At 39.5% G+C, this 16,231-nt stretch overlaps 1 protein-coding gene across 4 annotated transcripts in view; it reads left to right on the forward strand.

Annotated features, from left to right (window-relative positions):
• The window catches only part of CDYL (chromodomain Y like), a 110,780-nt gene that overhangs the window by 87,770 nt on the left and 6,779 nt on the right, over positions 1 to 16,231 (forward strand). For 3 of the 4 annotated variants that reach the window (XM_056331004.1, XM_056331007.1, XM_056331005.1), the window contains 3 exons: positions 10,788 to 11,044; positions 11,656 to 11,828; positions 15,183 to 15,393. In XM_056331004.1, coding sequence (XP_056186979.1) covers positions 10,788 to 11,044; positions 11,656 to 11,828; positions 15,183 to 15,393 — 641 coding nt within the window. Of the gene's footprint in view, positions 1 to 9,441; positions 9,506 to 10,787; positions 11,045 to 11,655; positions 11,829 to 15,182; positions 15,394 to 16,231 lie in introns of all 4 variants that reach the window. The other variant, XM_056331006.1, reaches the window with a different exon arrangement.

Consider the following 16,231-nt stretch of genomic DNA (forward strand, 5'->3'; position numbering starts at 1 on the left):
AAGTCCTACTCTGAGATAGACCTTAACTGGTTTGTCATAGTGTTTATTCCATTGCTTCTGTAGCTATCTCTTCTGTCTAGCAATAGTATCAGTATTGCTACTTGTACTTTAATCTAGATACCAGTAATTTCTGTAAAGAAGAAGAAAAAAAAGGATCCAATACTTCATAAAAGAAGAAATACATTTTTTTACAAGGGAAAGTAGCTTTTGGGGATTGGGACCACCTGTAACTCCAGTTTTGTATACTAACTTGCTCTGTAGCCAGAGGCAAGCCACGTCCACAGCTCTGCACCATTTCCTATGTATGGCAGCATGTGTTAACTACTTAATTAGTGCTTTATGAAGTTATCAGTTTAGGTTTTTTGTCTGCGAGATATTTTTTCACTTTGATAGACTGTTCATAAATATGACAACAGTCAATGAAGTAGAAAGCCTGAGGTCTTGAGGAGAAGCTGACTGCTTCCCTCAGCGATATGAGGAGCATGCACCCAGGCACTGCCCGTGTGTGTGACCCGTCCTGCTGTGCAAGGGCAGCTCACTGCCCCCGGTTCCTCCCAGCTGCTGGCTGGGATGGGAGCATTGCCTTCTCTGCTCACTGCTTTCGGCTGTGCTTATTTTCTTGTGATTTGCCCTGGGTATGGGTTGAGGGTTTTTATTTGCTTGTTTACAGTTATATTCTTGATGTCAAAATTTGATGAAAATGTGTTCTTATGATGGGCATTTTCTGAAGACTCATGGCCATGTTTAAGATTTTTGCTATCTCTGCAAATCCTACAGTGTGGAGAACCATACCATTTGTACTGGGGTCGAGCTGGAGGGCAAGCTGATGTGAAGACAAATGCCTCCAGTGTTTTCTAGCAGTTGCCTGCAGTGATACAGGACAAAGCCTAATTGAGGGAGGATATCGTATAAGTCTCCCTCATGCAAAGCATCTGATCCAAATCTTTTTGTAGACTCCTGCTGGCTTTAGAACTGTCTCTGGTTTTTATTTTTAAATTTTATTTATTATTATAGGAGGAATAAAGAATACTGGATATTCTCCGTGAGTTCTGCAGTTCAGGCATGTCCTCACATACTCATTGATGCTAGCCAGTACTGCCAAAAAAATAAACAGGAGAAAACAGGTTCAGTTTTAGAGCACAGGTTGTATTTACTTACTCCTTTCCATCATACCTCACTTCGGCTCTTGCCAATAGATCATGTTTGGGATTTATTCCTCGTCATCAGTATGAAACGGCAAATTCAGCAAGGTGGTACACTGTTCTGAATTACATTTTTAGTTCAGAGCATCTAAATACCTAGCATGTGTTGCATGAGATAAAATACCTTTGGTCATCCTGCTTTTAATGTGGACTTATTTCCCAGAATATTGGGAAAACTGGCGGAGAGTTTGCCTCTAGAACAATTTCAGAATGCCTCTTTAGATGTGGTGTAAATAGCAGTTGTGCGCTTTGCCTAAGGGCAGGGTCTTTCAGAAAGTACCTCTGAATCAAAACTAAGAACCTGCTTTTGGCCTATGCATTTCTGAATGTGCCATTTGTCAGAGGAGTCTAGAGCTGTGTTTACACTTCCCTGAGACCTCTAACCTTCTTTTCATCCATGTTTTCTCCCCATGGTGTCAAGGTCCAGCTCTGATATTTTTTTTTTTCCTCCACAACTTTCAGACTTTCAGTCTGCAGAAGTGCTGGAGGAGCTAGTGGCCTTCTTGCTTAAGTGCAAGGCTCAGGACTAAACACCCTGCACTACAATATTTAGGTTTTTTTCTAAGAGGTACCCAAAGGCCTCAGGTGGAGACTCAAGAGGCATCTTTGTGCTTCCCCATCCCACCCCAGCCAGTTATTTCTGTCAGGGTTGGTGATTTCTGTTAAGGAGGTGCTGCTGCTCATGTTAGTAGCAGCCAGCAACGTTACGTATTGCAGGTCACCCAAGTGTAGGGTATAGCTGGCCATGTTAAGGCACACATCTGTGTGTACTTGTGACTGGAGGTGGCCTTTCTGCTGCCATCTCATATGGCTTTAGGTAATGTATTCGTTGGCCGTCTCTTCCTGAACCTGTTGGTGAATAAACCTCAAGATGTTGAGACATCTTCTATTAATAGCAGACATTTAGACAGTGGCTGGAAAGACACAGGTACCTCCTTGAGGTAGATGGTAAAAACAAAGATGCTTCTTCCCAGCAGGGATGCTCATGCCAGATACTCTGTATAACCAGAGCTTGGGGTCTTCAGTAAAGCCTAATACATACACGTCAGCGTCCTGAACCTCTGATAGTCCTCTAGACATCTTTGTCCATTGTTTTTCTGCATTGAAATCCCAAATGTTTTGGGGGGCAGTTGTGAGTGGAGCTCTTGCAAACTCTGGTATTGAAAGCCTCATCTATGTGATAAGAATGAAATGTGAATACTTACTAACATCTTGTGTTCAAAAAGAAGGTAAACGAGAGTATTCTGCCAACGTAGCAGTGCTATACCCATCAGTCTAAATCTCATTAATAATTTAGCTAGAATGTTTCAGAAAGTTTTGATGTCCTTACAAGAACTATGTCATATGTACATGGCATATGTTGTCTATACGGGAAATTGCCTGGGATGTCTTTTGGCAGTGTCTGTTTTAGGCTAGCCTTACATTAGGGCACTCTTACTCCACAGGAAGAGAGCCATTTTTTCGATTACTTTGGGGATTGGATTAAATTGCAATGAAGTGCCCTTAATATAGAATGTGTTCACCTTAGGAGTTAGTGTGAAATAGCTGGGTATACTTCAGGTTTAAACCTTAGCCTATTTTGCGATAGCTTTCCTCTGTAGATGAGCCCCAAGAGATGTCCTTACTTAACTCTCAAATTTGAGAGCATTTCAAATGAACGCTGCAGTGTCATAACCTGCAGCTGCAAGAATATCAAGATAGGAGGGTTCTTCCTGATTAAATGTTCCCAGTATTAAAAAGGCTCAAAAAGAAGTCTGTAACCTGGGGAAGGTTTTTCTTATTTGTACGTATTTGTGAGAAAAGAAATACTGGGTTTTTTTGTTGCTTCCCCCATCAAATACTTTGGTGTGTGCTACTGTGAAATATGGCTCAGACCTCCTGACTGGAGTAATATCAGAGGTGTTTAGGAGTTTTTATATATATTTTTTCCTTATAGCTGCCTTGAATAACAACTAAAATTGTGATAATGGTCATGTGCACTGTTTTCTATTTGTCAGTAGTATTCCAACTATAGAGTCAATGAAAGAAAAATCACTCCAAAATGAGCTGAAAACTGCAGTGGAAGGGAAGAGAGCAATCCTGACTTATATTGATGCCATGATAGAGGAGGAAAGTAATTTGCTCACCTGAGGAGTGTTTGCTTATATATTTCCAGTGAAATAATAAGAATGCAGATGTATTTGGAAAGCCTTTTGCTATTGTTAGGAGGAGGGTGGGTTTTTTCCACTCTAAGACTGTGGAAAGTTTCCTTAACACCTTATGCATAAAAATGCATAGTTCCTCCTTGAAGGCAGTAAAACTTTACCAGACTTTTAAAAATATTTGTTACCAAACTACATATTATTAATGTTATCCTTGTTTTTATGGGCATGGTCTTAACAAGTGTTTGGTCTAGTATTTCGTTAGTCTCATCTTTTTACAGTGTGTAAAATGTCTTTTATTTCCATTGATATGACTTAAAATAATCAGACTAAAGTAAAGCTATTTAACTGAAGGGTGGAGGAATGACATTTTCTCTTGTATTGATTGCCCACTACAGTAGTAGAATTTTACTCTCTGATTAGTTGCATTTTTAGTTGGCATTATGAGTTTCTTACATGGATGTTTATGCTCTGAGAAGGAAAGACATTCAAAAGCAAAAATAATTAAATAGCCTACACCCTACTAAAGTTCATTATGACCAGTAATATGCCCTCTTCCTAACAGTATCATTGTACACATTTATATGTATTTGATGCTGTAAGTAATAAAAAGAAACTGAGAAAGCTATTGGCTGTCTTTTAACCCCAGACAGCAACTAAGTACCATGCAGCCACTTGTTCACTCCCTGGCTGGGAGAGGAGAATTGGAAATGGGTAAAACTCATGGGCTGAAGTAAGAAGTTTAATAATTGCAATAAAGTAAAATATAATAATAGTAGTGGTAATAAGAATTGTAAGGAAAAGGAGAGGGAGGAATAAAACCGAAGAATAACCACGTGATTCACGGTACAGTTGCTCACCAGCCACTGACCGATGCCCAGCTAGTCCCCAAGCAGCCATCAACAGGCCCAAGCCCCCCTGGTTTATATACTGAGCATGATGTTCTATGGTATAGAATATTTCTTGGGCTAGTTCAGGCCAGCTGCCCTGGCTCTGCTTCCTCCAAGCCTCTTGTGCACCTTCTCGCTGGCAGAGCATTGGAAACTGGAAAGTCCTTGACTTGGGGTAAGCACTGCTCAGCAACAACTAAAACATCAGTGTGTTCTCCACATCATTCTCACAGTAAACCCAAACCACAGTACTGTACCAGCAGCTAGGAAGAAAATTAACTCTGTCCCAGCCAAAACCAGGACATCTACAAAAAGGAGAAAAAAGGACTACTATAGATCCTAGTACTCTGTATGTTATGTGGCAGCCAAGATAAAAATTGGTGTAGGATGGAAAAACTTTTGAGTGGAGAAATATTGCAATTCAAGGGTAAATATGTGTGTGTGTTTCTCTTCTCGTGTTAATTCTGTCCATAACAACAGTGTCCTGTAAGAAATGTCAATTTTATAGGAGCATTGTTTCAAAGTGACATTTAAAATTAACACCTATACAAAATATATGGTAGAGAGTGGGAATTAAGGGGTATGAGAAAGGGCTTTCTAGTAACTGAAGATAGACATAGACAATCAAGCCTGCCAGCCACTGCAGGACTGTGCACTGATGAGTTGTAGTTACCTGTTGGTGATGTTCCACCAAATACTATTGCAATAATTTGCTGGTTAATCTGTGCTCAAAACCTACATTCTTGTGTGTGGAAAGGTGACATACTTGCAAAAAGAACAGAAGGTGACTGAAGAACATCTAATGGTTCCCTCTGAAACTGTGTCCTTGAAACAGAATCAAGAAGTGCTTAACTTTATGAGAAAAGGAAAAGTTACAGTGCACGCACACACATTCCCTCCCAACAGCTGAGAAGGTTTCAGCACCAGCAGGGTATCTCTGATCAGCAGCCATATAATTTGAGGAGTATCACCCTCTCCCCACCCCTCCTCCCAGGCATCTTGGGGGATGCCTGTTCTAATGCTGGGGGGTGCCCAGTTTATTACTGGTTGCACTGTTCTGTCTGCTGAATCGCTGTAATGCCATAATCTGGAAGGAGTTAACTGAAGTGTCTCTTTCATAAATGATGTATACCTTCTGCACCCTCTTCCAGAAACACTGGGCAAAACAGTATGCTAGGTGAAATGTACAATAAATTTGGACCTTTTTTGTCTTCTTATAAATATTTATAGTGACATTTCAAAGGAAGCTGGAACTTTTGTTTGCTTCCAAAATGTAAATGCCGTAAATACATCTACTCAGACAAAAAATGGGCACATATGTAGGTTTTTTTAGAACCCTCATTTTTAATTTCTATAATCTGTGCCAATACACTGAAATCCTAAGAAATGTTTTCTGTGTAATTGCTGATGCAGAAGTGGAAAAAATACTGGAAGCTGTTACATACTATGTTACATTGTGATATCACTGTCTGGGGTTGGCCTCTCGTGTGAAGTATTTGATGTAGTGCAGTGTTACAGTGTTTACAGTTAGGGCTTGCTAGTACATATGAACATGCATCAAAACACCACTGTTTGTAGGCAGAAAACAAAAGGAAAACAAGAAAAAAAAAAAAAACAACCCAACAAACCAACCTGCACTGGACAACTGACATGAAGACTTGTGGATTATATATACAGGGGACTATAAAGCAGTGAAAGTAAAGAAAGGACTTTGGAAAAAAGCAGCTTCTACCACTAATTGATTTCTTTTTTGTTTTGGGTTTTTTTTTTTTCCCAATCCATTTTGCAGGTCAGAGTTTTTTCCCTCTCTGGTACTTGAATCGTAATCAGTTACAATTGCAGTGTTATTTTTGCAGTTAACACTTTTTAAGAAATTATTGTTGCTGGTGTTTTTTCATTTGCTTATTCAAGTGGGAAGCATCTTATTAATCATTTCGTCTCTTAGTGTAGGAGAGGATGTGGTTGGTACATGGGGGTACAGGAAAGGTGTAAGGGTCCCTGCAGCTCCCTGTGGGTGACCACTGCAGACTTAATTGGAATGAGAGATCACTTTCGGTGCAGATGAACGCCAAGTGCTGAGGAGGGGACAAACACACTTCTGTGCAAAACTGTGCCTGGACAGTGACTGGTTCCCGACTCGTGTTACTACTCAGGAAAAGGGCATTGGGTTTGTTTTGGGTCATTTTCTGCAAATATCTGCTCACTGCTAGTTTTTTTTTTTTTAAAAAACAACAAACCAACAAATAAATTGTTAGAAATTATTACAGAAAAAGAGTAGAGGACAAAAGAGAAGACTCAGATATGCCACATTATAAGTCCCCATCTTAAATATTGTGTGCTATTTTTTGACCCTGTTCCAAGATTTAGTAGAAGAGGAAGAAGAAGCCCAGAGAAGAATGACAGGCTTGGGCTGGCCTCTGGAGGGAGAGAGAGTAAATAGATTGGGACTAATCAATCTGGAGAAGTGATGTGATGAAAAGGATGAAGAAAGTAAAGGTGCATGGTGCAGAACTTACTGCCAAAAGATATTTCAGAAGACAAAACCATAGTGGGTTCAGAAGTAAATTGGACCATTCCATGGGGCATAAGGATTTAATTATATGGGTTTGGGTGCAATCTATGGTTCTGGGCATGCAGATTTGAGGAACTGCTAAATTTCTGGTGGCTGGAGCTGGGAAAAATATTCAGCATCGTTCACGCCTCCCATTTTATGCTTGTTCCTTAGACATCTGTGCTAAGCCTTTCAGAAAGAGCATACGCTGTCAGACAAACCTTTGAATTAAAGTACCACCACTTGTGTACTCATGTACACAAAAGTACCTCATGTGTACTCAAAAAGAAGAGTGCAAAAGAGGCTTGGCTGTTTTTAGAGCACCTGTTTGGATGTGTCCCCAGTATTGTTGCAGAGAGGGGGAGTGTTTGTGTTTAAGGCTTGCTATGTAAGCTAAACTGAATTTCTCAAGAATGTGGGAGACCATAACAGTGAGGCACGAATAGCTCAGAGAAGAGCTTGGGATTTTAGCTTTTGGATTGCTGTGAAGTTGTGTGTTACTTGTTTTGGGTTTTAACTCTGTTTAGAAGTCTGGCATTTTGTATTTTGAAGAGGTGGCTTTTTTCTGTCATATGCCAGTGGAATGGGGTTGATGATACCTTTGCTGTTCTGCACCTTTTCCAACTTCTGTATTTTGTATCTGTTTTCCTTTTGATTAAGACTATTTCCTTTCTTATCTGTTGCATGGAGCTTATTTTATCCCTCTAAGAGCAGCTGCATGAAAATGGTGACTGTTAACCGCGTTTTGATCAGCAGCTGCGAAACCAAATAGTCCTCTTAATTTCATTTTCCATCTGTATGGTGAAGCTTTGCACAGTAATAGTATGTCTTCACCTTGGAGAAGACCACATTACACTAATTAACAGTTTGCAGTTGGAAGGGTTTTCTTAACTGTAAGAGCTGTTTGTTTACCTCTTAAACATAGTTCTGCAATAGTTGACAATATCCAGGGTAAATTGACTGTTCTTTCAAACTGAACCTTCCAAAAACAAAAAGGGCTTGGAAAGAGAGGGCTGTGGTGTTTTGTTAGTCTTTGATATGCTATCTCCATTCATGCACTAAAATGCAGAACTGCCTTTGGTTTCTTATGAAATCTATATTTTAAAATTGTAAAATATAATTGTAACTAACCTGAAAATAAGTAACCTCAAGACAAAATTTTCATGTGAGGAGATCTATGGCAATGCAGTTCATTCTCTCTGGCACTTTTATAATTTATTTTCATCCTCGCTTGCTGCAGCACGTGTCTGAGACTGCCCAGTGATGCAACCTTTGCCTATTTATATACAGCACGAAGGTACTGCTTTACATCGCTGAGTTGTCTCTTCATATTTGAGTACTGAATGCCAAAAGAGCAAGCCTCCTAGGCTTTAAGGTGTAGAAGGTCACAAACTTACAGCGATACGGACAAACACTTAACAAATGTATTTTAACTCTGCTGGTGCCATTTTCTAATCCACACCAGCTGAGCAGATCTCCCTGCACAGAGGCCGTTTCTAAAGCCAACAACAGGTTTATGATTCCAGTCTAAGGTGTGATAAAAGTGTGCTTCAGAGTTGGATGCAGAAGATTTCTTCCACTGAACTGCAGCTGTCCCTTGTTTGGGGTTTGAAACTGCAACTACTGACAAGTGCAGACAAGAGTTTGTGTAAAAACTCAGGTGGTCTCTTGCCAATTCAGTAAGCATGAAAAGCGGCTGGTGGTGCTTACATCTTCGTCTCTCTTGCCAGAAGTTTTATCTCTCAAGGTGTATAATAATAGCCTCTTACATCTCAAAAGTAATTTTCTGATATTTGAGGAAGTCTTTAGAAGTATGAGTCGTGGGAAAAGATCTACTTAAAGCTCTTACACAAGTTTACTGACTCTTTTTGGCTTAGTCTAGTTTATTGTGCTGTCCTGGTTCTCCACGTTTTTCACTCTGGCTAGGGGAGAAGCCATAAAGTCTTATATCAGGGTATAGCAATCAGAGGTGATTTCAGTTGTGTTAATTTACCTTTCCTATGGAAAATCAAACCATTGCAGCCAATGATACCATTTCACCTTGTGTTGCTGATGAAATACGGGGCAACAGTGGTGTTCCTGCAAATTCTCTTTGAAGGGAATTCTTTTAAAGGAATATAATCAACATAGTGTGGCTTACAAGGGAAAAGTATTGAAAGCATCCCTCATCAACTTCCTCTGGTATGCATCAAATAAAAACTTTATTCTGCTGAAATGAAAAAGGGAATCTGATAGGCTGTGAAAAATTTAGGAATAAATGTGAAACTTGTGACAACATCAAATATTAACTTTCCATTTCATTTTGTTCACCTCTGATCACAAACTAAATTGAGTTTCTTACTTTTCACTTGAAACAATTGAAAAATCTTGTTGTCTTTTAACTTCACAAAAAGTGGTAAGAGAATTAAATCATTAGTACAACAAGAAAGATTTTAAAAAGTAAAATAAAACCTTATTATTGTATAGTTCCTTTGATAGACAACTTGCCTAATTAATCATAACAGGTTCATAATCAAAGATTTATTTGAAAATATTTGATATGGAGACTTCATTTATAGCTGAAGGCAGTTTCTGAAATACAAATGGAAAAATGTATAATGTTCTAAATTTTAATTTCATTCGCCTTTCTCTTAATATCTCTCTCATGCTTCATGCAGGTCAAAGTAAGCAACATTTGAATACAGTTAAAATGTGGAGACATGGGATATTCCAGTGATATAAGTGAGCCTGTTTAATGTCTTCACTGGACCTACAAGTCTTTGTAGTATCTTGTAAAGACAAACAAAAATTAAAAATCATAGCATTGCATATTAGAATTTTAAAACCACAGCTTATTCAGAAAGAGAATGACAATTTAAGCAAGATCCACTGATGGCATTTAATTAACAACTTATATGCAGTTTAGCTGTACTTAAAAATTTAAGGTATCATAGCATGATGTTCTGAAGTACCTGTTAGTGAGATAAGAGCTGTGGGTTTCCAGTAGATTTTAATGAAGTCTCAGACCTCAGTTCTCAAGAACAGGCTTTCAAAACTTTCCCATCTTGGCCTGTAACATGTTTTTCCAACATTTTTTAACCCTACCATCCCCTCCCCCCAACATGTATTCCATTACTTTAATCTGACAAACTTTATGAAGATTTTACATGAAGACTTTAACATAGAGATGGATTCTAGATCCAATATGTTCTCTTATTTTCTCTCATGAACGTTAATTATTTTGTATTCCGTTTCTAATGTGGAGTACGGAAAAACCTGTCCCTTCTGTGTCATGAGGAATGGCCTGTTTACTTGCATGCCTTCAGATTCTGTCTGTTTAAGTGACTGGGAACAAAACCAGAAAGACATAATGCTCTATTTGCCAATTCTAATAGCAAAAATTGTTTAGACTTAAGAAATATCTCATTGTCTATGGATCTATTAAAATACCCATTACTGCATGGGTCTTGTTTCCCTCTCAAAAGACATATAGTCTGTATTTTCTTCATTTCCATTTTCCTTTAAGGAGTGTTATGTTTTATATGATCTTGTCAATTAGAGTCTTTATTTAGCTTATTTTGTGTCATTTTCTTTCATATATTAACTTCTCACGGTGTTTTAAACAAAAGCCACCTGCTTTCTCTTTGCAGTCTTGATGCTGTTAGACGACTGAAAGATGTTGTAAAAAGGAGAAAGCAGAGTGTTAACCTACTGAAGTGCATTGGTATTAGAAATGTTAAATAAACCTTTCCCTCCTTCTAAAAATGAGTATGTGGTCTATTAAGCTTGTTTAACATGTGTTGTCTTACAACTGTAAAATGAATTGTTGGACACCTTTGTCACTTCAGTTTTGCTCTGTGCACAGTGTCTATTTCTGTAGCATTACAGTAACTTCCAGGGGGCTGAGTTTCATATTTACTGTGTTCTCAATATGACTAGCATGTTTTCATGCTAATACGGATTTTTAAACTGCTGAGCTAATAAAATGTAATTAATAGAATGCTATTGTTTAAACCCTTTCCAGGTACATCCACCTTTATGGAAGCATTAGCAGCCAATGGTACAACCAACATACAGACATCTGTAACAGGAGTGACAGCCAGCAAACGAAGGTTTATTGATGACAGGAGAGATCAACCTTTTGATAAAAGGCTACGTTTCAGTGTGAGACAAACGGAGAGTGCGTACCGGTACAGAGACATTGTTGTCAGAAAACAAGATGGATTCACACACATTTTGCTATCAACAAAATCATCTGAAAATAATTCACTAAATCCAGAGGTCAGAACAATTCTGATTTTGGGGGGGAAGTGTGCTGGGGGAGTTCTAAATCCTTGCCTTATTTATGACTCACGTATGCACAGATGTACACACAGGAAGATTCAGGTTGTTGCTTGCAAGATTTTACACATACAACAGACTTTAAGTGTAATTCAGCTGAGTTTAAGAACTACGTTATCTGAACATGCAGATATTCTGTCTTTTATGAGATGTGGTGATTTACATAGTGCAACTTGAAACAAGCTTTAGCCTGAATTACTCTTCTTTTTTTCTGAACTGGTTGCATATGCCATCTGCTGTCCGAATTACAGAAATGCTGAATGAGTGTTTTAGTTACAGATAAAATCTAATAGATCTTTTCTTAATGATTTCATTATCTTAGTCTAATTACATTTTTTGAAATGCAAAGCTTCTAATACTTTTTTTAACTTTCTTATTTTTGGATAATGAAAAACCGTTTAACTTTTCCAGTATGATGGTTGAGTGGATCCTAAGTAAAAATTAAAGATGTTGAAGATCTGGGGGGAGGGAGGGGGAGGGGAAGGAGGAGAACAGTATATTACTTTTTAATGATAGAATACAAAGATCCTAATGAATTTTTGATTTTTCAGGTAATGAAGGAAGTCCAAAGTGCACTGAACACAGCAGCTGCAGATGACAGTAAACTTGTGCTTTTCAGTGCAGTTGGTAGCATTTTCTGCTGTGGTCTTGATTTTATTTATTTTATACGACGTTTAACAGATGATAGAAAAAAGGAAAGCACTAAGATGGCAGAAGCTATTAGGTATGTAAGATTATCTCCAGTCATCTGAGTGGGTATTCTTCATACTGTAGTCTGCCTTGGTTTATCTTATTTCAAAAGCCTGTCATTCAACAAGATCTAAGACATTTACCTGTTACGTGATATAGCGTGCAACACTTCTTTTATACTCCCTGTCCCTTTCTATTTGGGTTGTCATTTCACACATCATTCACTATTTTTACTACTAAAATTTAACTGTGAAAATTGGTGGTGTAGTAATACTTCTCCACTTGAAACTAATTGTTGAAGACTTAAACAACCATAGGGTTTCAGGAAACATCTCACAAATGCAAGGTGTGCATCGCATGAGTTAACTTCACGTAGTACATTCAGAGCAGTGGAACGATGGATATTCTAAAGGAGTAGATTAATAGTAGTGAACATCATCCCAATGCTAGGTACCAAACCTAACAATTAAACAAAATGAGCGGAACTACTACGAACTAGAAGAATATATATGGAAAAACGTATGGATCTTAGAGACATGTTTTAACAGTACAAACAAGTAGCTTATCTTTTGAACATCAGTTTTGAGGACCTGCGGTCTTGGATTATCTCTTATATGCTTCCAGAGTATCTATATTCCTTCAGAGACCTATGTTCTATTATCATTATCAATATTTATTAATGTCGCTAAAAAAGACCTTGTAATGTGAAAAGCCTGTTTCATTGGAGGCACAGTTGGCTCATAGAGATGATAATAGTTCTTTTTTTCAAAGGAAATTTTTCAATCATTCCATGTAAAAGTTGCTTACGCAGTGACTTCAGATGCAGCCGGGGACAGAGGTTCTTAACGCCAAGCTTCTGTCCCTAGCTTAATTCAGGCCCTTCCAGAAGCCTGATTTGTCACCTACTATTCATTGTTAATAAAATGGATAAAGATAACTTAAAACACCTACATATCCTGTCTTCAAATATAATAATGGTATATTTCATATATATGCTGGAGATGGTCCTCTCTGGAATATTGATATGATTAAAATTATCTTTAGTCTCTGAGTGGGATGTCTGTATGACAGCTTGAATAAGATGGTTCCAGAAATGTTTTTGCATTCATCAATTTTGGCTCACTAGAATGAGCTAAGAAGCAGCATGAAAACCTTTAGCGATGGATGCAATATAGTAAAAATGTCCTGTTTTGCAGAAATACAAAAACCTGTAGTGCAGATAAAGAGCAAACTTTAAAACTACCACTAAATCCCTTTTTTTTTTTAAGATTTTGATGAAAATCCCATGTTTCAGCATCTAATACTGAAAAAATGAAATGAAAAATCATCTGTCATTCAGAGCAAAGGAGTGCTTTACAAGTGCTGACAACTGTGTGTTGTACATTGTATTCTAATCAGAATTTGTCATGAACTTGAAGTAAATATGGACAACTTCTTAATTATGTATGGTAGCTATTAACTGACAAATGTCAGCACCTCATCTTTGAGGTTTTAGAAGTCTCTGTTTGGTCTAATGCATGTGTACATGTACGTATGTACAAACATATGCTTACTTTTTCCTGAAGGCATTTGCTTTTTGAGAACAGAGAAGCACTTAAGCATCCATGCTCTGTGAGTACTGGAATGAATTGTGATTTTTGTGTTGATTAATGAGGATGGGAATATGCTTTTGTAAGTTAATAGGCTAGCACCGGTAGCATTATGACCAACCAAGAGAGGGAAGGTGAAGGCGGGGAAGTCTTACAGATGTGTGTGATACTCTACTATTTATGGCTTGTTCATAATTTTAAAAGGCAAATTTATTTATTAAGAAGCGCTGTCTCCTAGAAATATTCATTAATGCTTTGCTCATCTTCACTTATATCTATAAACCTTCACTTAAAAAAATGTAGATGGATACCTTATACCAGTGCCATACATAACCACAGTGAAGACCAAGCAGGGCTATAACCGTGGTTTTGGTGCCCAGAGGTGAGGTTTGACTGCAGCCTCCTCTAAGAGGGGGCTGTGAGGCATGTGCGTATACCACAAGTGCCGTATCAGCTGCTGCTTGTAGGAGGGGTGTTAATTCCACACCTGCCCAGATATTGTGCTTTGCTGAGCTGGGAGAAATACTAGGCTTTTGCAGAATCAAAGCATGATTGAGGTTGGAAGGGACCTTTGGAGGTCATCTTGTTCAACCTGCCCCTGCTCAAGCAGGGTCACACAGCAGGTTGCCCATGTCCAGGCAGGGGGTTTTAATATCTCCAGGGATGGGGATTCTACAACCTTGCGGGCTGCCTGGTCAGTCACCCTGACAGTAAGAAAGTGTTTCCTGATGTTCAGAGGAGACCTCCTGTGTTCCAGTTTGTGCCCATTGCCCCTGGTCCTGTCACTGGGCACCACTGAAAAGAGCCTGCCTCCATCCTCTTTGCATTCTTCTTTCAGGTATTTATACACATTGATGAGATCCCCCCCAAGCCTGCTCTTCTCCAGGCTGAACAGTCTTTCAGCCTTTTCCTCACGAGAGATGCTCCAGTCCCTTAGTCATCTTGGTGGCCCTTTACTAGACTGTCTTCAGTAGCTCCACATCTCTCTTTCACTGGGCTGGACACCAGTGCTGAGCAGAGGGGAAGAATCACCTCCCACAGCCTGCTGGCAATGCTCCTCCTAATGCAGCCCAGGGTACTGTAAGCCTTCTCTGCCACAGGGGCATGTTGCTGGGTCAAGTTCAACTTGATGTCCACCAGGACCCCTAGGTCCTTTTCTGCCAAGCTGCTTTCCAGCTGTTTGGTTTCCAGCATATATTTGGTGCCTGGGGTTTTTCTTCCCCAGATACAGGGCTTTGCACTTCCCCTTGTTGAAATTCATGAGGTTCCTCTCAGCCCGTTTCTCCAGCCTGTCGAGGTCCCTCTGGACGGCACCATGCCTCTCTAGTGTATCAGCCCAGGTTTGTATCATTGGCAAACTTGCTGAGGGTACACCCTGCCCCATCATCCAGATCATGGATGAAGTTATTGAACAAACAGTACTGGATCCAGCACTGACCCCCTGGGGTGCAACACTGATTGCTGGCCTCAAACTAGACTTCATGCCACTGATCAGCACGCTCTGGGCCAGCCATTCGGACGTTCTTCAGTCCACCTTGCTGTCTGCTCATCCAGCTTATACATCAACAGCTTGACTCTCAGGGTCTTGTGGAGGGAGGCAGTGCTGAAAGCTTCACTCTGAAGACTAGTTAGACAATATCCACTGCTCTCCCCTCGCCCACCAAGCTAACCACCTCATCGTGGAGGGTGATCAGGTTGGGTTTGAAAGTGATGTTACTGTGGAGATGAATTATTACTGAGTTTTCAAGGGCTGGTGTATTTTACTCATGTAGTGAGTGCATGTTTCTGTTTCTCTTCAGGAATTTTGTGAATACTTTTATTCAGTTTAAGAAGCCTATCATTGTAGCAGTAAATGGCCCAGCCATTGGACTTGGAGCATCTATATTGCCTCTGTGTGATGTGGTTTGGGCTAACGAGAAGGCTTGGTTTCAGACACCATACACTACTTTTGGACAAAGTCCAGATGGATGTTCATCCCTTACATTCCCTCGGATAATGGGCCTGGCTTCTGTAAGTAGCTTGAAGGGTAGGGGCTGACAGCTTCACAATGCAGTTGTGATAATCCATAGTGATTTTAAGACTTTTTACCTTTGCTGTGTTGTCTTTTTTTATTTTTTTTTTTCTTTCTCTCATGAAAAACTTTCATGAGAAACAAGTATTTATAGTTTCTCTGCTCCATGCTGTTACAAACTAGCCCCCACCTGCATGCACAGAACAGAAAGCAGGCATGGGACGTAATCCCGCGTCACGAGCACCCTTAGCCCTGTGACAGTGGCAGAAGGGTTGTGTCCTGCATACCAGGACACACCTTCCCAGCTGATGCCTTATGAGGACCAGCCACACCAGTGTCTTGCATTCAGCACAGAACGGGCTGGTCTGCACTCAGTGTTGTTACATAGCAGAGCGCTGTGTCACCAGCTATTAGCAGTCTCATGCAAAGCAAGTCAGCTTTCGTGCACTTGTTCTCAAGAAGTCGTGTCGCACTTCCTTGCTTGGTAGTTCTCTGTTGATGTTTAATGCTAGCGTGCTATGCAAGAAATACTCAACCCAGACCACCTTTGTGAAGGATTTGGGTTTTTTTGTCTTGCACTCAATTTACAAGATGGGGGGGAGGGGGAAATAACGCTTTGCATTGTTGCTGAAAACATACTACATGTTAGTTAGTACCCCTTTTCTTGCTTTCCAGTCAGATGAAAGAAGCAAATGTAACAAAACGCTATTTTAAAATATCTTACCTACATTATTTTCATGTTTCTTACTATTTTTTTATGCTGTATTCTTTGAAAACTGACCTACGTCCCACTCCAATTTAAACAGTAACAGTATAAAACAAGTGCTTGTAGCTACA

Source organism: Falco biarmicus, chromosome 3 (genome assembly GCF_023638135.1).
Source record: "Falco biarmicus isolate bFalBia1 chromosome 3, bFalBia1.pri, whole genome shotgun sequence".
Taxonomy (NCBI): Eukaryota; Metazoa; Chordata; class Aves; order Falconiformes; family Falconidae; genus Falco; species Falco biarmicus.